We start from the raw sequence: 22,645 nt of genomic DNA, 5'->3' as shown, positions 1-22,645 counted from the left end.
ACAACTTTTAGGAATCCACATATATCCCTTTAAAAGTGTGTTTAAGGTTATTTTTGTCAGGGTGGTATCGTAATGTCAAGTCATGCTCTGTTTTGTGAAGTAATAGTGAGAGCTGAGACATTTGTACTGTTGCTTCTGGATATACAGAGTGGTTTGAACTTTGACCAATCGCCCTGAATGCAGTGACTAAACATCAGATCAACTTTGTTCATACTGAAATTCAGATTGCCATCTGTAGCATGAGAATCTATGCATTTGGTTGTCTTAACTTGCACTGAGTTTTCTTATTTCTTAGATTTTACAAGTACACTATGAAAGTCACATGTTAATACTACATTAACTAATAAAATGCCTGAATAACTTAAAGATGTACTTTGCATGAATTTCACAAAGAAATACTGCAACTTTCTGTGATTTTACAGAAGAAATTGCTGTTAGCCACGTAACATTCATATCACTCATTGCTGGGTGTGAAAATAATAAATAAGGTCAAGGGCAAAACCTGATACATTTTAAATACAACCAAGCCTTAAACTAATTTATCTAGAAGCTGTTTGTGAGGTGTTGCAACTACAACCATTTAATGTTAAATGCTTGCTCTTTTGTATTTCTGCTAAATACGTGGAAAGTAAAGAAAAAAAAACTTGACTGACAGCATATGCAAACTACATACATTTTGTTTTCTCTTTCATTCATGGAAAAACGTAACATTTAAACAGATCATGAAAAAACTATATATACTGTTAACAGAGATCAGAAACTCATGCTACATACTTCCAGTACTTTATTGTTTACTTTACATCTGTGCATGTGACCAGAAAGTTCTTAGAAGAAAACAAACATTGTAAACCACTCATGATATAATCTGCAAAAAGTAAAAGTTGCTTTTGAAATATCCGGGCAGTATTTCTTTACAAAAAATAAAAATGAAAAGTGTTCAATCTTAATAATGCAAAATTTGGTCAACATCAACAAATAAGGCAAAACATCATCTCAGAGCATTAACATCCAAATATACTGTGGTCCAAAGTATTTTTTACATTTTTCTAGTGCAGTGGAATATAGAAGTGATTTTTTGTTTGCTTGTTTTTTTATAATTTTTGGTTGTCCTTCAGCTTTAGATTATTGCATCTCTCTGGAACATTATTTATAGTCCTTTGCAAACATTTTGTTTTTTTCAGTGTATAGTCCAAAATGAACGAACACCACACTGTGTAAAAACTACTGTGATACCATTTCTTTCTCTCTAGGAAGAACATATGCAGCATACAAACCGAGCCTGGAGATTTTGCAGCACAGTCTGGATCTACTTTTGAAGCTTGCATGCACGCATGACCTTGCCATCATTTTCAGCCCTAAAGAAAAAAAACTGAGACAAATATAACCTGACACACAGGGCAAACAATACAACCTGACAACCTTGATTCTTGAATGCATTTCATTAAGAATTAATTGTATTTGCACATAAAAGTGATCATATGCAACGATGGTCATTGCACTGCAAAAATATATTCTTCATATATATATTCACATGACAAAACATGAGAGCAAATCAAATGTCATTATTGCTCAAAAGTGATTAAATATGTGCCCAAAAAGGTCCTTGACTTAAGTATTGCCTCGCTTGCATGTTTAAACACCTACAGAACAGTGCCTGTAAAAGAAAAACTTCAACAAACATTCAGCCAAATTAAACAACACAATAAAACATTGGAAGATACACGTAAAAGTAATATTTGAATCAAATACAATGATTTCCTTTGGACAAGTCGCATGCTTTGCTTATAGTCCAATCAGGGATGAGAAAACGTACTGAAAACAATGAATATTAATAAAGAATATTAGTTAGGTATCTAGATATCAGATATAAAACATTTTTTTAAATGAACAGTACTTAATGTACTTTTTCCTATGTCAAAGTAGAGTGCACAGACATTTAATTTCATATTAATATATGATATTGATATACTTATTGATATACATATAAATCAAATTCTTCATTTGCTCAAATTCTTTTTTATGTTATTAAACATGTTATGGATTTAAGTATTAATCTTGTTAATTCGGAATGTGCAAAGTCCGGATTTACATTCCAAAGAAAATCTGCATAAGGAAAGAAGCAAACAAACATTGCATCCCGTCTCGCTTAAACAGTGCAACATGTTATCAGTAACAGGCATGCAAATTGAACTAAAACTACTAACTGAATATTTAAAACAGCTCGTTTGTGGATTTCTCATTACACAAACTCATTTCATTTCACCTGGAGTTGTGTAGCATTCTGGCATACAGTAAGTATATGTTATGGACTAATGGCCATTTAACACATCCGGGTTTAGCCAATTACAAATAAATCCCACCAGTTTAAATATATACCAGCAGAAAATTTTTCAACCAACATTTAGACAATTCAGTTCCATTCTCATTCTTATAATTCAAAGGAGAAAAATAAAAGACAAAAAGATAAAGACTGACAATTTATTGTACAATTCAAGTTAAACATAAAACAACTCACTGTTCACATTGAGTGGATTTCAGAATTAAAATTAGGTCCATGATATTTGGTCAGATTTGTTATAGTACGTTTGTAAAAATAAAAGGAGTGAACTATGGTCAGCGACTACTGACGTTTTTTTCAGCAGGTATGTTGACATCATAATAGCACGTTGTCCTGCTTCGTCCCTTTTTCTTCTTTGATCCACATCTGGTTTTAACAGAGCCATCATTAAAACTTCATCTGTTCTTTATTTGTTGGAAGAGGCTTGGTGAGCATTAATTTTAGTGCATATTTGCATATTGCATACTCCTGATGCCCCTTCAGATCTGTAACCATGACAACGGGAGACAGCGAAACAAATCGCCCATCCCTCGGTTCCTTGGCGATTTCTTCTTCGCTTTAAAGTTAATAAAGGAATGCAAAGAGCCGATGCAATTTCAGTCCATTCTTGTGTGTGTCCATGTACACGTGACGTACACCGTGCACATGATGTACATTGTGTGTGTTTGACTGATGGTGTGATCTCGACTACACGTGCGGATGCGACATACTGAGGAAATCACTGAGATGGAGAGAAAAACAGAACAAGAGAAATGATGCATTTTTTTAAGTCAAATTTAGATTTGACAGCACCTGCTCTTCAAGTTCCTGTTTTCAACCCAATTTACTAAAACTAATCTTTCTCAAAATGTTTACTGGAAATGTATTCCTATGAAAATGTCCAGTCCTGCGTCCCTAACAGAAAACAACCCCTTGACATAAAGTGATGTCAATGTGGTCAGTTGATTTAGTACCAACACAAACTAGAACACCATGATATACAGAGAAGGACTTCAGTTCAGACAACTTTTATATATGGCTATGATCAGAGGGTCTGGAACCGAATGTAAAAACCACACCACCTGGCATAATCCTAAAAATAGCATGTATCTGATCCTTATACGATACAATAAAAATGAATGTAGCGAAACAATTTTGTCAGCATTTGGCAGGGGGAAAAGTATAGACGGAAGCAGTTTATAAAGTGAACATACCTGAGTATATTTGGAAGCTGTGGACTCTTGTAGATAAACTTGTGTCTGTATCCCAGAGAGTTTGGGAAAGGAATAAACTGAACCTTATGACCGTTTAAACTCTTGCTTTGGGCGGCCAAATCATACAGCTGTGGACAAACACAAAACAATACAGCACCTTTAAAACAAATGCATTAACAGCACGGTGGTGTCAAACCCTATTCACATTGTGCCATTTTGTGTAAAAATACTAAAGTGAAAGAATTTTCTTAACGAAGAATGCATTTTTAAAGGTCTAGTGTGTAATCTTTTTGAAGGACTTTTGACAAAAATGCAATATAATATATTTAACTACGTCTTCAGAGGTGTATAAAGACCTTACATAATGAAGCGTTACGTTTTTAAAACCTTAGAATTAGATATTTTATCAGCTCCCCTTGCATGGAATTTGCCATGTTGTTTTTACAGTAAGGTTTTTACAGTAAGCTAAATGGAAAAACTGTTCTACAGCACACGTAAACAAGTTATCTCCTTCCACAAATAAGCGAAAACACGACAACATCTTAGTTCATAGCCGCCGGAGTGCTTCGAAAGAGAGGGGCGAGCAGTGGAGTGAGCCGTTGGTTGCAATTCGCAACCTCACCACTAGATGCCACCAAATTTCAAACACTGGACCTTCAAGGTTCTTTGTAATTTATTAATGTCCATAATCAAGCAGCTTGATCAGAATTTAGATATGAAGAACTCAGTAAACTGGTACACATCATATTAAAATAACATCCGATAGTGTCTGTCTTCTACCTTTTTTCCCAGCTGAAAGGGCACAACTGTGTCGTCTTCTGCATGCAGGATCAGAACCGGACATGATATGTGGTTAACACTAAAGGAAAGACAAAATGTAGGTGTTAAAAAAGTTCAAACAGTATCTTATAAGCAACAAGCAAGTCTCCATCCCGCAGTATAATTGCCCTGTCCTTAAAACATAAAAAAGAAGCATCAAGATTTTGTTTCCAAGTAGGGATTTCCACACCTATCACCAGATGAAGTTTGGAAGTAAAAATAAGCATACATTTCTTATAGGGCTGTGCGATATTGAGGAAAAATGCGATATGCGATAGCATGCTAAATAATGCGATATTCGATACGATATTTCTTTTTCTAAAAACAATTTAAATTGTATTAAAATATATTAAAGAAATTATATAACCAACATATATTTCACATTATTTTAGGAAAAAGAAAGCATCACTACAACTTCTGAAAGTGAACAGCCATGTTTTACTGTTGCATTAAACAAATCTGACATTTTGTAAATAAACAAAAATAAATCGAACAAATTTAGCTTCGCGGCGCGGATCGACCTAAAACTTTGACCATACATAACTTTCTGAAGAATGAAATAGCTCATTTATTGCAAACCATCGCGATATGCATATTGCGATATGCACGTGTGCGATATTTCGATAATTTCGATATATTGCACAGGCCTAATTTCTTATAAATTTTCTAGAATTTTCAAAAAAAGAGATAAAAGTTGCTAAAAGATGTGCCAATCACAACAGACGCTTTCTTTACAGTAGGCTGTTAGATGTTTTGAATGTCTATGAATTGAATTTGAATTAATTGAATATTGCAGTTTGTACTGCATTCCATTTAGTGCTTGACGAGTGTTAATTCCTGCCTATAAAGACTCAAATCATATATTTGGTTAAGTACAGCACACGGTGTAAAAAGTATTGGTAAATTACATCATCACTTCATATTTGACTTCCATGAATTATAAGCCCACAAATGCCTAAATGCTACAGAAAATATTCGTACACAGTACATATTGTAAGCATACACACATGAAGTATGTTTCTAAAACAATTCCTCAGAAGAGGATGATGTTTACAACACATGCATAAAAAGCATGACCACTCATTATTTCAACAAATCTGTAATGTACTTTGTAAACAACTCAGCCTGGGTGGATACAAAGCAAACACTCTTCACACGCAACCTCACACAGAAGCAGATGAAGTATACTGTACTTACTTCTCGTCGCTGGCGAACCGTATGTCGTTTGCAGTTATGGCATCCAAAAAGAACCAGTCAAAGCCTGGAAGATATCTGTAAATCTACAAAGATAAACAGGTAAATGTCCAAGATTACTTATGTTTTTAGTCATAACAGAGATATGGCTTATACACCGGGAGCAGGCACTTGGCGTACGGTTTCTCACCATAGAAAAGGGGTGGCTCTTTGCTTCCTCTCTGATGTTTGTAAAGGGCGATTCTAGAATGAGAGCATCAGGTGGCGTTCCTGTAAACACACAAGTGAGTCTAAATCACTACAATGTTCTTCCATGTTCAACTACAGGCTAGAAGTCTGGGTTCACAGTATTGAAACTGCTTGGCAACTTAATCCAGTTAAGGCTTGTTTTTTTCTGAAACTTCTTAAGAAGTACAAGGAATGCATTTCTTAACACTTCACATTGTGAATCGGGAGCCTTCAACTGACATGTGCAGCTTCCAATAAAAGCTACTTATAAATCCTAAACCTAGCTTTATAATTGTACATTTTAGATTTCATTTAGATGTATTTTAGTCTCGTTATAAACCTTTTTTCTTGGGAAAACTTGAGAAATGTTATTCCCATAAGCAAAATAAAAACATTCTACCAAAAATGTTGACCTACTGTACACAAATACAAGCATGCGTGTTCACGTACCCCTGTCACACAGACGTCTCACTAGGTTTGTGGCCACTCTGGAAAAACAGGAATAACTGGCGTCATACAAACCGTTTCTGTCAAAGACACATCTGAACACTAATCTTTTACATGTAGTCACGGTTTTGTCAAATCAAATGCATTTAATATATGTTTCACTCTGCAATGGAATAAAAAATTCTAATCAATGAAAAAATATGTTTACTTTTTACACTTTGAACAGCTCTGAAGAGTTAATCTCACCCCGTTCCCAGCGAGTGACCCCAAATGTAGAGGTGCTTCTGGCCAATCCGCTGCTTTATCCACTGGTAGAGAAAAAGAGCGTCTGACGTCATCCCTTCCTCGGATGGGCTGCCCTCAGAGTCACCCCAACCTTATGAAAACACATATGATTTAAAACATCATCTGACAGTTTAGTAGATTCTAACATGCATATCACGATAAAGCGGAGTGCCTAAAACCCCGTAGCTGTTATAAAATGCACTGTAACCCACTGCTTCGCGGGGCTTAATGCTTTTATAAAACGGTTATTCCATATGCTTAGCAAGGTTTCATAAAATAAAGTAAATAAAATGATATTTAGGCTATGTGGTGCGGTCAGCCGTTATATATTGAGGTATTTTATAACGGCTTAGAACTCCGCTCAGCCAATCAGAATCAAGGACCAGAACTGACCGTTTTATAATAATGCATAAATCACAGCAAACATACCTCTATAATCGAACGTGACTACATGATAACCTAATGAACTGAGAACCTGCAGAAACAGTAGAGGAAGTGACATCACTTGTTCAGAAAGATGAACTGACAATTTGATTTTTTTATTAATTGTGATTTTCCAAAAACATAAGCCAGGAAAAACAAATGAGGGGTGTTTTATTTACCTTGTACAGCTGAACTCGGTGATCTCCTCCTCTAAAACACACACAGTCAATCACAATAAAAAAGAATACTTTAGCTGGGGTTTCACAGGCAGTGTCACATATTTGTAATTTATCTTCATCGAGGTACTGATCACATGTGCACAATGGTTGTGTACCTCGTCCCTGCGTTGCCATGGAGATAAAGGATGACAGGGTGATTGGGCTGGAAGCTTTTCTCAAACCATTCAGCATCTTTACCCTGAGCTTCCCTCCACATCACCACAGGTACAGTATGCCTGAGAGAATATTAAATTGGAGGTTTAATATTCACATGACATGATTAACATCGAGTAGATTTTATTTTAGGGGAAAGTAGTCAAAAGATGTCATATGAAAGATCATAGGCTTTTCCATTGGAGTGTATTTACACAGAGAAAACTACAGCATCAGCACCAAGAGGCTTATATTGCCCATCCCACTGAAAGTCAACCCCATGGGACGCACACACACAAACACCCAATGGCACGCAGCCACGGGCCAATGCAGTCCTTTGTGTCACTATGTATTTACATAAACACTGAGCCACAGGCTACGCTTCAATAACTATAGGAACTTTCCGCGCCCTTCAGACGCCATGGCCATAGGGGACAGAGAGACAGAAAAGTGCAGGGTAAAGAGAGGACAGAAAGACACTGTCAGAGGATAAAGGTGAGGAAGAGACAGGGTGGACTGTGTTCTCACCACACTCCAATGTTGATTCCTTCCTCTGGCTGCAGGTAGAAGTTGTGTGTGTGGTTTAACCCCTGATCCTGCGGCCTCTTCAGGTCTATAAAATACGGTACTCGTACTAAAAACAGACAAAAAGGTTGTTTCAGAGGCAAATCAATTATTATTTAAAGCAAAAGTGTCATTTAGAACAAATGTCCTGAAAGGTTGAGAAAGGAACTGAAAGCGTGTGCGTGCCACAAGCTTCCTTATCAGACTGATGACTTGAAGTTCATTAACCTAAGTCACAGATTTCTCTCTCTCAACAAAGCACACACGCAAACACTTACAATCACACTTTAACCGTTTTTTCATTATACGACAAGAATGCAAGCAGAAGCAGAACATCAAGTAAGCTGACAGAAGCAACATTGCTGACCAACACAAGGCTAATGGTGAAATCAGCCCATGAAATTGAAGAACATCTTAACATCATATGAGAATACTGCAATATTCTGATGATGTAAGACAGGAGACACGTGTGTGAGAGAGACAGGCTTTGAGAGGGTGTTAAAGTGAGACAGGATCTCAGAGACGAACATAGTGTGTAATTGTTTAGATTTACGAATTGAATGATGTCTTTGTTTGGGGACTTGGGGTTGTGAAAAAGGCCAATTATGGCCCAAACCATACAAGTATGTTGTGTAATGAAGACCAGTTAAAAAAAAACATTTAAGTTGCAAAACATAATAGGTGTAAATACTTGAAGAAAGCTTAAATTGCAGGTCTACACTTACAGGTTGAAAACTAACTTCACACATTTTTGCACAAGTGTGACTGTTTTTAATAATCTTGGGAATCACAGTGTGCAGTTATTATGTCTCGACTTCCAAACATTCGATTTTACGAAGATGCAGTATGTTGTTTTTACATTGTTTAATGATTTTGTTTCTGTGACTAGAATATGCGTGTTTAGAGCTGCTCAAGCACACTAAACTTTTTTCAAGGGAAAATGCAGTGTAACAATCTCACCTTGGATACTAAATTCTCCCCGAGGATAAATGCCCTAAGCTTGTCCTTGCACTACACTACAAGCAGCAAAAAGTTATGAAAACTGACCAATGTGTTTAATGCACACATCGACGGAAACTTCGGCAATGACCATATTGTTATTTCAAAGAGCAGTTTAGTTTTAAACTCACCAACATTTACAAAACCTGGTCTGGACTGAAGGGATAATTCGCCCAAAAATGAAAATTCTGTCATCCTTTACTCACCCTTTTGTCATTCCAAACCTGTATGACTTTCTTCTGCAGAACACAAAAGAAGCCGTTTGAAAAACGTTGATAACCAAACAACGGCGGCACCCATTGACTTGCATTGGTTTTGTGTCCATACAATAGAAGTCAATGGGTACCGCCGTTGTTTGGTGACCAACATTCTTTAAAATATCGTCAATGTGTTCTGCAGAAGAAAGTAAGTCATACAGGTTTGAAAAGACAAGAGGGTGAAGAAATGATGACAGAATTTCAACTTTTGGGTGAACCATCCCTTTAACACTCACCAATGTTTATGTATTGGCGGACTGAAGACTTTTCAAAATCGGTCTAAATGCAACAAATTTAAGAAAAGACTGACCTAAAAAAGGCAGCCCTATATACACATTAAACATTAAAATTATTACAAAATTTACAAAGACTGGCATTTGTGCTCTCCAAAGTGAAAAATACTGCTTAAAGGGAAAATTAATCAAAAATCTAAATTTTGTCATTTTTACTCACCCACATGAAGTTCTACACTTTTTAAGACCTCCCTGCGTCCATCTGATCACAGTGGTTCAATTGAATTTTTATGAAGCGACGAGAGTACTTTACGTGCGCAAAAAAAACCAAAATAACGACTTTAATCAACATATTCTTCTCTTCCCTGTGAGTCTCCGACGAGCGTTCACAAGACCACCACGATGCATGCGCATCCAGGTTGTGCCCCAACGTAGAGACAACCTTGCGCACAACCTGGATGCACAAGCGTCGTGGTGCTCTCATGAACGTGCATCGTAGACTGACAGGGAAGAGAAGAATATGTTGATTAAAGTCGTTATTTTGGTTTCTTTTGCGCACATAAAGTACTGCATAAAAACTCAATTGAACCCCTATGATCAGATGGACCATTTTAACGATGTCTTTAGTACTTTTCTGGACCTTGACAGAGAAAATTACCATGATGTCTATGAGGAGGACTGGAAAGCTCTCGGGTGTCATCAACATATCTGTATTTGTGTTCCGAAGACGCAGGGAGGTCTTAAAACGTGTAGAACCTCATGCGAGTGAGTAAGAAATGACAAAATGTTGATTATTGGATGAACTATTCCTATAAAAACACTCACCAAAGTTTAAAAAAACTAATTTGGCTTGTATTGATGGACAGAGTTTGATAATAACAGGGATGGCGATGTAGATTCCCAGCACCCAGATCATTATCCTCTTCAGCCTCCACATAAGGCCGCCCCTGCATCCAGAGAGAAAGAAGAGATTATAGAAACACTGACTCCTGCCTTTATATACCATGTGTATCAAACACAGAAGAGCTCAAATTAAATTATATTCCACATGAAATCCTGCTTTGTTAAATACAACAATGCAGCCATTCTTGGTTAAGACAAGATAAGGCATTACCTCAAATTTGTTTGGCTAAAACACAGCCTGGTTACAGCCTCTGTGCGTGTTTGTGTTATTCTCCGTCTCTCACATTCTCCAATTCAAGAGTAACTTTCCTCATGACATCGTCTGTCATCGCCCGGTCTCCCTCACACTCAGAGGTCACACAGACACTGACCTCTAAATAGTGCCGGGGAATACAATGTGTCATGATTCAAATTAGAGAAAGTGAGTTCTTAAGCCCTGAGCTCTACTGTAAACTTTGTGTGAGGGAGTGTGTGTGTGCACGTTTGGCATTAATTCAAATGGTTCAGAGTGAAATGCATAAAAAAAGCAAAGAGAGGACATTTTGCGCACGCACGCACACGCAAACACACTTTTAGTCACTTGCAGTAAAACCCAGGAATATTCCTAAACTATAAATAATGCAAAAACTGATTCGAACATCAGACAGGAACAAATAGAGAGAAGCACGTTTGCCCCAAAACAGAAAGGGGAACAAGAACACAAAAGATGGGGTGAAGTGATGAGCCAGAATGTCCGGTTTGATCCGTCTGACCCTGGATCAGTTCCGGCACAACTATTTAAAACGCACAGACACCTGCTCACCTACAGCTACAGTACCACCCCATCACTAAAATTATCCAAACAAAGACCAACCCGGTCAGATGCCAAGTGGACGGACTAGCACGACTTGCAAAACAAGAGCTAACAACTAAAGGTGGTATAGAATTACCCATTCATAACGAAAAGAGGAGGATCAAACTAAAAAACTATTATGTTAGGGGGGAGTATGTAAGAGATATGAAGTGTTTAAAGGCGGGGTGTCCGATTTTCGAATTACGCTTGTTTAGACGAAGTCGGGCCGAGCACCAAAACAACCTTGTAGCCAATCAGCAGTAAGGTGCACAGTGCACAGGACAGACATTAGCCGAGCCGAGCGCTGACGAAAGTGAAAGATGGGGGTAGGGGTGTGTTTGTTTCGGTGATTTGAACATCAACAACGGCTAAGAGAAATCAGACACCCTGCTTTTAAGTGTCATTTTATCTCTTTTTTGACATCCCTTTTTTAAAGAGATAAAGGGAAATGGGATAAAGAAACTCAAACCTACATCACCAGTCATGGAAGGTCTGATCTCAGAGTGTGTGTCCAAGTGCGAGGCAGCGTTTGTGCACACATGCGTGAGAGGTGATCGTGATAAAGAGAGAGAGATATTGTGTAACAGCAGAGCTAAATACAGCCGACACTGGCTGAGTCATTACTGTACAGAACAGATAATGTGGAGGTGCTGAGTGAGTCTCTATGCTTGAGCACCTAGAACATCACGACATCATGTGAGAAGTTTTTTTAACGATAGTGCTCATAAAAAGCAGGTACTGCAGCACGTACATGCCCACGGCGAGCATTCGGTCTAAAGCTCAACACCTCCAGGGTAACACTAATACGTTAAGCCATGCTGATCCACCACCATATGGGCATCATTACGGCCGTCTGGGCATCAGGACTCCTGACCGCAGTGGGACAAAGTGTTTCTGACTGCTGGTATGGAACCTGAGATGTTACAGGAACAGGAAGACGCCAATTGAGTACAGTACGTTACAGGATATTTTGAGAAGGCAAGCAAAAAACAGGCAAGCGTATTTCATGGTGTGCGTGCATTTAAAAATGATCATCTTAACAACTCGCACACACACACCGAAACACACAAATTCCACATTTTGAAATGACAAAGATGTCTTAAAATAGAGATGAGAGAGATTTTAAAACGCCACTACTGAGTTTAGATGTGGCAGACGTCATGCTATATTTATAAACTCTAAGAAGCACATCACATTCTTATTCATATCCCATTAGTCATGACTGGTGAATCACATTTTTATTACATTCACTGGATATTTTTACATCATTTTGTGACATTTCAGGATCAAGGCTTTTGAACAAGTGCAATGCAACTGCCCAATATTAAACAAAACTACTACAAAAGAACACAATCTGCTTCGTGTAAATCGCTGTTGGGATAATAGTTGTAATGTTAACCCGACATTAACCGTGCAGGAAAAGTGAGACCCTAAATGCACATCTGATATAACATGAATAAATGATCAGGATATTTTGAGGTCATTCAGCAGACAGCAGATGCACAATGTACGCAGGCAATAAAGTCCTCCTACTCCAAAGTAAGATTACTTTAATAATAACTTTAGCACTGTACTATATACAATAGCAGCACAAAAAATATTATAATAGTGTAAAGCACAGGAAAATAAGTATAATAATTGTGCACTTTTTCACAATTATTCTTCATTGGTCCTATTTTATGTGGCAAACATACACGGAAGTAAATTCATTTAAAAAGGCAAAGTTACTTGGTTACTTACTACATGTTTCCAATTCAAAGTGTCCTGTAGAGCAGACTGGGATTGTGTTCACATTCTGCACAACTATGATTTTATAAAAGAGTGCTGTGGGATTAATATGGATCCTATTTGGAAACCCACCACATACCAGCCTAGACCTTAAGCCACTCACCTACCACCGCCCTATCGAAAATATACTTACTTACTAACTCAAAGCTTTATTTTAATTCCAAACAAAACCAACCTAACCTAACCTAAGGCCAAGCTCATGCGAGTCATTATACCCCCTGAAACTACCATTGGATTCTAGGATTCCCAAGAATACAATAAAGTTTGAAAACTTCTCTGTAAAACTTTTCCGTCAGACACCAAAGTCTTGTGTAACGTCTGCAGGTACCAGACAGCAGCTACTAAGTGGAAGATGTTGGCATAGGATATGCTTTTAGAGCCCGGATCAATGGTCCAAATATCCTGATTTGGCTTTAGGTGACGGACTGCCAAATCCTAACCCTGTTAGTGACCTCGCTCAATAATAGGTCAGACTTGTGACTGTAAATCAAACCCATGACCGAACAGACCAAATATTTCATCTTTAACATAAAAGAAACATTGTAACAAAAAGATTAAAGCATAAAGGAGACACTTTTCACTTACTATTTAGACATTTCATTGATCAGACAGTTCAAGAGAATTAGATTTGAGATCAAGAAAGGTTTGCGGTTTATAAAATGAGAGGACTGAAGAAGAGAACAAGGAAGGAGTAAAAGTAGAGCAAAAGTGGAGCGCTTTCACAAACCCGTGCTGTAGTTTTGAGTAATGAATCATGAGAGTTTTGATGGACCGGCCTCTTTATGAGACACGGAGAGACACTGAGACTTCCTGGTTTTATACAAAGCTAAAAAACACACTTCTGATATAATGCATTGAGCTAACTGGAGCTTGATGTAATGTGTCTTGTTTCTCATCTCATTCATCACAAATTTAACATCTAAATGTGACATAAGATATCATTTAAGAATTACATTGTATAAGAACTCTGAATTATTTAAGAGTCAACTTGATTTTATCTATTGGAATGTTACTTTGTGGTCCCTTTCTCCCCACGTAAAAGAATTTTAGCTCAAAGCAATATTTTGTCAGTATATTTACTTGGTTATCACAAGAAAAAAAACTTCTGACAGATATTGAGCATACTGTGGGTTGTTTTGAAATATTTCTGTCAATGACTTCATACATTATCACGTACAGGAAACATAATAAAAACCCGCACCAGCAGACTACGTGACAGCTTCTTTCCCCAAGCAGTCAGACTCTTAAGCTCTTGACTCCCACAAACTACTCATGAGCACTGCACTTCATCCCCCAATAGCATGCACAACCAATAACTCTAACACAGTCAGACGAACTTATATACGGTCTTACTGTAATGCCACAATACGTACCAATCACTGTACACTACACACATTGGGCCTCATTCATGAAACATGAGCAGAACGAGTTTTTGTGCAAATCGTTCGTAAAGTCGTTTTGACGTTAATTTTCGGAGTCTTGAAAATGTTCGTATTTACAAAATGTTAGTTGGTAGGAAATAAATGTTCACCTGCTCCATACCAAGTGTAAACAGTTGCTTAAAACCACACGTAACGTTCTGTATTCTTTTAGACAATTTATGACACTGCATTTTGATGCACTAAGTATCATAATGATATTTCACGAGTTCTTTTGCCCTGTCTTTTATCATTTTTTACTTTTTAACTTTGGGTAAAACGCAGAGCTCGTCGCTGTCCTTTTTTACACAGCCATCCAATCCCAGTGGAGAAGAGGCAAGACAAACACTACATTGACCAACCATCATACACAACAATGGAGAAGTTAATATTAATGGTTACTGCATTTTCATATTGAGTAATATTCTTCGAAATAAGATACTAGTAACAAGTATAGGCTAACTGTTGCAGATATTCTAAATCACAGCAACCAACACATCTCCGGAATAACGCGCAGTGCCTCCAAAGCGTTCTCAGGCGCCACCAGCTGCTGGTCGTTTTCAGAAGAGCACCAGGTATTATTATTTTAGCTGGCTAAAAACACTTTGGTGGATAAAGTTTAATTGATTCATATTAGTATCTTAAGCATTTATGCAATATAATTTAGCCAAACCAGAGAATGAAGTCCAGAGGATTCCAGCATTCCCGTAATTTGCGTAGCTGTAATTCATAGGTGGGGATTATGCTAATTGTGAATGAGCGTGCATGCGCGCCTTGTTTACAAATGATTGGAATTCATTGACATACAAGCTGTGTCTCGTTACGCAAGGCTGCGTCCTTGTGTCCTCCTGAGGTCTCACCGTCTAAAGGATACGGTATGAGGAGAATCCTCAATTTAGAATTAAAAGAGACGTCCTTCGTAGGACATACTGGCAGAAAAGGAAACAGGAAGTTCCACGTTGCACTCGCACACCTGTCAAATTAAATAAAATGATTTCCACATTATTTAAGAGGTAAAAAGTTTGTTAGTTTCTACACTAAACAATGCCAAAAGAGTTAAACAAATATAAAAAATCTTGCCTAATGCTGTGTTCTCACCAAACACGAATTGCCGCGAATGGGGCGGCACGTTTGAGGCGTTCTTCCGCGCAAATTGAAAAAATTCAACTCGAGCTATGAATTCACGCGAAAATAACGAACTTTTCCCGCATGTAATAGAGAGCGTGGAACGCGATTGCTCGCGTTTGGTGTGAACACAGTATTACTTTAAAACGTTTAAAAACCACTAAACACTTGTAAACCTATTTACTACATATGCCTGCTAAGACTCAAAAAACGTGACACAAATTGTTAACATTTAAACACCACATATTTGAATGTGCAGCTGTGGCCGTTTATTCAAATAACAGACGTTGGCCGACTCATATTGTGGGTTATCTCTAACTTTTTTTAGTGGTGGCCAGGTAAGACCCAGTGATTTTATTAGGGTGACCAAAAAATCCTTACAGACAGAAATTCTTTAACTTCTACTGTAATTTACACCAATTCTTCATTACACATAGTTTGCTGGTCAAAAACACACACAAAGAACGTAAAGTAAACAATTTATTTGCAATGCTTTCATGTGCTAACATTATTTTAAAATAATTTGCTAGCTATCATTTGCAGTAAGTTAGCATTTTTTATAGAAAATAAACATTGCAGTACCCCAACTTAAATGTAATTAATGAATGAAATCCAGTTAAACAAAACTGATTTTACTGATCTGATCCTTCTGGTAGCCGTGGCCACCATGTAGCTAAGCCCCTGTCTCTAGCAACGAAGGATACACCTCATGTGTTCTCCGAATTCTCGTGAAAGTAGGTCGCATTAGAAGGGTGCATACGGAGTGTCCTACCTGCTTTTATCAAACGAGACAGCCTCGATGACGTAGCAGGCTTCAAATGAGACCTCCGGGGACGCAGCCTTCCAAAACAAGACACAGCTACACACATTTTAAAATGAAATCTACGAAGTACTTGTGAATGCAGAATAAAGTTTTCGGGAAGGTCTGTTTTACGCACAAATTACTCGGAATTTACTCATATATTTACGAATGTTTCATGAATGAGGCCCATTGTGTACATTTGCTGCGGGTGAAGTTATATGTAAATTATGTGTCATTCGTTATACTATGGTTAAACACGTGAACAGAAATGTTTATTGTGTAAATGTGTTAAGGAGAATGTCTATTGTAATTTTTTGCAACAATTCTCTCTCATATCTGACATACTGCCATGTTGGTCGGAACCTCACCCAAGTTTTTCACTTACTGTTGCACATGTGTATATGGTTGAGTGACAATAAAGAGATTTGATTTGAATTGAAATGATGTTCACTGACCTGTGCATGAGTTAACGAGGTAAATGTATTGAGAAAGTAAAGTTCAATTTCGAATTCACATTGTCTTTTAAGAATGGGTCACTACCTCCCCCACAAAGCACTTTAACAGTGAAAAGGTAAATGGCCTGAGATCAGCTGCGACGGTCATACGAAAAACACATGAAACTGCAGATGTAGCACTCTGGAGGGTGAAAAATGACTCTCGGGCTCTCCACTTCCCCTTTATCACATCTTCCTCCCTTTCACTCATCTCTTCTTTCACTCACCCTAAAGAGTGTCTCCGACAGCCCTACAGAGCTTGAGAGAGCAGTTGTGACACTGATGCCCGAGTTAGTTACCGTCTCTCTGCTCTTATACTGACACAGAATCAGTCTCCTTCAGATGGGTTACAATCAACTCTGCCATTTCACCAACCTAGTATCCCTTTATATAAGAACCCAGTCTACCTACTTGCTACTTCCTAAAGCATTGTGTTGTTTTGCAGTGCAAAGGTCACGTGAACACTAGACCACACACATACTGATAAAAAAAACCGCAAAATAATGCATTTATTGCATTAGGCAAATACTTCTATCCAAAGTGCCTTATTGAAGGTATAAATATTATTAGTATGTGTGTTCACTGAGAATCGATCCAATGACCTTTGCGCTGCTAACACAATGCTTCGCCAAGTGAGCTACAAGAACACCAAAATAAGTTTTCATTTCAGTTTTCTTGAAGCTAAAAAAGACACCTTCTATCAAACCTGACACACTAAACGAGCTAAAATAAGAGTGCAAGTTGTCACGTTTAGATGCCTCTTGGGTCTGGGTTTGATCTGGAGCTCATGCGTCCAAGATAAAACCAAGAACGAACCAGAACAATGTGGAAAAACTGACATGGTTTAAAAGGAAGCAGGGGTTTATTATTTAGGCTAAAGGGCAAGTCCACCCCTCGACGAGCTAGACATCTCGACATTTGCCTCCGAACAAGAGAATTCAATCAAACAAGCGAATGCATGAAACACTCAAAAGAAATTTGCGAAATTTCACAGGCTAAACTAATCTTGTGAATTAAACCTGAGCTGTCCCTGTTAACCTTGAACACAGCCTTCAGCACAAGGGTCACTGCAAGCAGAATAATCTGTAGCATCCTGTATCGGACATATGAGCAGCCAAAGCACTCAATACCCCACTCAATGCCCCAGACATGTACAGAACCAGAGGAGGGTCCGGTTACCGGCACTGGATTCAGTGCAATAGTAGAGTAGCGTTTCATTTCAAACGTGGAGCGACGGTAGAACTTTACAGTACCATTTCCTGATAGTGTTCCGACTTTTGTAACGGGAGCCTTGGAATTAGGGATGTTGCGGTGATTACATTTTTCCACCGGTTAATCGACGTGTAAAAACACCGGTTGTACCAGTGACACTGGGGATGGGGGGTTTGCTGTGGGGTGGTCGAAGATGCGGGCAGTGCGCATGGCGCATTTTACTTTCCGTTTTAAAATAGCAGCAATTCGGGAACAGCAATTGCTTGAATTAATGGTGGGTTCAATATCTTTCTTAATAAAAACACACAAAACTATAAAAAAGTACAATGACATTTCCTTATATTAAACACAAATTTGCTCAACGAATAATCACAGCACATATCAAGCAAAAGATAAATAAGAAACGAAAATTAAAAAACATTTACGTTAGATAAGTTGCCTATATTAAACAAGTAGTCACCGCACACATTGTGCAACAAATAAATAAATAAATAAGAAATGAATAAGAAGGGAATATGAAACGAAAAAACGTTTATGTTAAATAAATAAATAAGAAACGAATAAGAAAGGAATACGAAACGAAAAACTTTTATGTTAAATAAATGGCAAAGCACCGGCTTTTTAAAATTAGAACAAAAAGAAAATTAAACCTTAACCGGCTCTTGATAACAGTGCTAAGTGCTTACATATTCTACTACATGTTCTTTGCCAGAAAAGCCTCCGCCATCGGCTTGTCAGTCAGCACTTCACTCTCCTCAGATGATGAATAAAATCTGACTCCTCCTGCAGCCGCGCAACTGTAGTTTGGTCTTTAACTAAACGAAGTGATTTATTACTATAAAAAAAAAAAATGACAGTGGGGGTCGGTGCCGCGGTGGACAAGTGATGTAATCGGTAGGCGGGTAGACACCGTGTATCACCAGTGAGACCGACTATCGCAACAAGCCTACTTGGAATGTTTCTTAATACTTGGCATCTAACAGTAACAGACAGTATTTAGTTAAGAGCCGTCACTGCTCGTCATGCAATTTCACTGCAAACAAGATAAATCAAAGCATACTCCATATACAACATGACTCCAATACATAGTGATGGTAGCTGACCTCCCAGGTCAAAGGTGAAAGGCAATTTACTCAAAACCACTCTGTATTTCCATGTGATGAGCCAGCCAAGAAACCTGATATAATCTTGTTGAAACTACTTTTCTAACAGGAAACCATCCAAAACCACTCAGCATCTTAGTTATAAGAACAATGTCTCTTATATGTTATTATCCCCCATTTTCTGTACAATAGTCTTTTATTTTATATATGCATATTTTAGAATCTTTTAGACTGTAAATCTTATTATATTTGTATTGTCATTGTGTTGAAAGTCTGTACTAGAAGCTTCCAACACCAAAGAAAATTCCTTGTGTGTGCAAGCACACTTAGCAATACAGCTCTTCTGATTCTGATTCTGAAATACATTCTGCACCTGCAGATCTCAGCAGAAAGTTAATTGGATTTATGCAGAGATTAAATTATATGTCTGTTTATTATTAAATATACAGCAGTGGAAAAAAGTAAGAGACCATTTAAAAAATGACTTTCAGGTTTTCTGAATATATTATTTATAAGGTATGCGTTTAGGTAAAATGATCATTGTTGTTTCATTCTGTGAACTACTAACAATATTTATCCAAAATAAAAAGTCCAAAAAGTATTTTTATGTGATAACCTCGATTTGTATCAGTTTTCATGTGTCTTGTCAGTCATGCTGTCAGTCATTCACATTGCAGTTGGATGACTTTATGTCACTCATGAGGTTTTATTTGGTTAAAATTCAACAGACACTAGACTGGAATGGCTACAATACATCTAGACATGCTGATTAAATGAACATCTGGAATAGTCGATTAATTATATAATTATGCTGTAAGTATGGTACTCTCTTTAAACATGGTCAAATGTGTTAAGCCATTTCTGTACATTTTTCCACAAAATAAGCACAAAACACGTCTGCAGATTCTGGGCCCAGTCACAAGGAAGTGGATAGTAGTAACATGTACAATTTCTGGCAGCTTTAATGCTGAGGGTGCAATTTTTATGTGGCCATATTGCTGAACCAGTACTTTACAGGTGCCGAATCAGAATAATGACATCACTACACACAACTCAACCTTCTAATGTCTAAACTAAATATCAAGCACATATTCTAGCACGTTTTCAGGCCTTTAGCATTTTAGGTCCTTCGTTTCAATGCACATAAATACTGAGCCTGATAAAAAAAATATTTTAACAAAATAAAACCCCAAGATGTTTCTTGAGATGTTGTGACTACCCTGGGCCTGCAAACAACTGAGATGTGGTCTCCAAGCAATTCACAAATGTCCCAAACTTGACAGCATCTGCAGGGAACTCGCATACAATGAAACAATCAATTCACACCCCACCCAAAAGTTGCTACGCTTGTTTTGAAGCATCAGTACTGTTCAAAAAATGAGAATCTGATTGATTCAAAGTTAAGAATCATCTGTGGTTTCAAACCTCAACATAGCTTAAAGGCACTATTATCTCATGATATCAGCGGAACAACAACCATTTACTATCAATATCAATCAAATGTAATATTATAATGTCACACCTAGGAATACATGATGTTGAGACTTGAGATAATGACAGTAATGTATGAAAGACAAAAGCAAAGCAAGTTTTGAGCAAGCTTTTCGAAAGACTAAACAGGTAAAAAAATATATATTCAGTTATATGCCTACTACATCAATGACATTGTTTAGAGACCAGCTGTCAGTGTAATATTGGTTATGGAGTCAGTCTCACCTTTTGTAACGTCTTCCCATCGCTTTCCCCGAACCTTCTGCTTCAGAACCGGCGTCTGTCGTTTTGTTGCAATGCTTTAGATCGGATCTGCCGTCCAACAGTGAAGACGTAAACGAGCTGTCATGATCTGCGCTGTTTTTCCGCTTTCGCATCACTGAAACACAGAGACTGGAGATTATACACTGCAGTCCAGCGCTTATCTCGGCTGAATCAGGTGGCAGGGCCGGTAAATATCTAACGCGCTGGATCAGGTTGTTCCGCAGGGGCGTGTGTGTGAGTGTTTCTCCTCCCGGTGATTCTGGCATTCAGCACTTTTTCTCTCTACATTGTTTTGCAGGAGTCGGATATCTGCAGAGACCAGCTGAACAGCTCAACATTTCCCCTCCGTCCTTCACTTCAGCCAATCACACACAGCCGATCACGCCCCTCTGTTCTTACGGCAGCCAAATCACACTCATAAGCTTACCGCCCTCAGTTCCGCCGACAGACAATCACACACAGCAGATCAGCCCCTCTGTTCCGCCAACAGCCAATCATACACACTCGTATCGCCTCTCTATTCAACCGACAGCCAATCACACACTCACTCTTATCACCTGTCTTTTCCACCGACAGCCAATCGTAGGCTTGGCCAAATGTTTCAGTTGGGTTGCCAAATCCTAATGTTGAAGCGTGATTGCTGTAACGCACAATTCGTATTCCAAATTCAAGAAGCATGTTGTATGAAATGATTGGTATGGAAGATGTTAAATTATTTTAGGTATACACATCGCATTAAAAAAGCGAGTACTAATTGTGTTAAAAGGAACTGTCAACACGCCCACGCTCTCCTGCAAAGATTTACGTAACGTTACACACTAAACCTGCAGCACTGGATGTTTTTAAAACAAGTTGAGAACGAGTGGTGCAGCCAACGCGTTGAACAAGCAGGTCTGAACTTTTTTGGGGGCTAATTCCATGTAGATTACAATAAAACGTTTTACAAACTGACTATCGTATCAAATTAACAATCACACACTCCGGTCCCTATCAAAAGAATCACATTATACACATTATAAATGCCAAATTAACGACACATTGTATTAAACATAGTTTTGAAAGTGTGTAACTTAGTCAATTTGTCTGTAGCTATCACATGCGTATGTTATGACAAAGTTATTTACTAACGTTACGTTACATATGAATTACGTAAAGTAAGTTATATATTCGTAAAACACTGTGTGTAAATACACCAGTCTATGTCTGTAGTTATGGATTCTGTAATTATATAAAGATAAAGCCCAACCTTTTCATTTGGATGTTTTTTCAGTGTAGATGTTTTGACCGGTGTTCAGAACACCGGCGCGTGCACTGGGCTACTAAAAGCTTTTCCAGAGTTTCCTCCCACGTGACCATGAGCAAACGCGACGCGTCTTTCTTATTTTCACCTCTCTCTTTACGTTATGCACACACCTGTTATTTTCTACTTATTCTTTAGCCCCGACTATATGTTAAAATAGCGACGAAGAATTTTATAGCTTAATTAGTGTAATATTTATAAATATTATTCATACCATGAGTAACATTCGCCCCTCTTTTGTGTTTGTTTTTTATTAAATATGTGTTAAAAATTGATCTATTTGACCCTTTCTGCCAGTAAAACTTGCATTAATGATAAAGTTGACTGTTTAAAGAAGTAAAGTTTTCCATCACCTGACTCCAGAGTCCCATGACATGTTTCTGTATGTTATGTTTTGGGCAAAAGATGGCAGTATATCATCACTTCTGTCTGCAGTTTCACCGTGAAAGGCCTTTTTTACACAGCCCATTTCACCAAAATATGTACTAAAAGAGTGCTTTTTACTGGGAAAACATACTAAGGGCACACACCTTCTCATCTTCCTTTTCATTACCAGAGGTCC

The 22,645-nt window shown here is 37.9% G+C and overlaps 1 protein-coding gene across 3 annotated transcripts; it reads right to left on the bottom strand.

The window, feature by feature from the left end:
• Positions 1-78: 78 nt before the first annotated feature.
• abhd12 (abhydrolase domain containing 12, lysophospholipase) lies at positions 79-22,141 on the bottom strand. 3 transcript variants are annotated; one of them, XM_057343526.1, is made up of 14 exons: positions 22,030-22,141; positions 20,745-20,898; positions 10,177-10,298; positions 7,827-7,932; positions 7,262-7,381; positions 7,107-7,137; positions 6,934-6,979; positions 6,466-6,595; positions 6,223-6,260; positions 5,735-5,814; positions 5,548-5,630; positions 4,312-4,390; positions 3,532-3,659; positions 79-3,059 (listed from the first exon to the last, which is right to left on the bottom strand). In XM_057343526.1, the coding sequence occupies exons 2-14, from the start codon at positions 20,894-20,896 to the stop codon at positions 3,026-3,028; spliced, it is 1,149 nt and encodes a 382-aa protein (XP_057199509.1). In that variant the 5' UTR covers positions 20,897-20,898; positions 22,030-22,141; the 3' UTR covers positions 79-3,025. The 3 variants fall into 3 exon arrangements, with proteins under 3 accessions (XP_057199509.1, XP_057199508.1, XP_057199510.1); XM_057343525.1 differs by lacking the exon at positions 22,030-22,141 and having other exon boundaries at positions 20,745-21,147; XM_057343527.1 differs by lacking the exons at positions 79-3,059; positions 22,030-22,141 and having other exon boundaries at positions 3,551-3,661; positions 4,313-4,390; positions 20,745-21,148.
• Positions 22,142-22,645: the final 504 nt, after the last annotated feature.

The sequence above is a fragment of the Triplophysa rosa genome, linkage group LG10, assembly GCF_024868665.1.
Source record: "Triplophysa rosa linkage group LG10, Trosa_1v2, whole genome shotgun sequence".
NCBI classification, from domain to species: domain Eukaryota; kingdom Metazoa; phylum Chordata; class Actinopteri; order Cypriniformes; family Nemacheilidae; genus Triplophysa; species Triplophysa rosa.
This window is presented reverse-complemented; position numbering and strand designations above follow the sequence as displayed.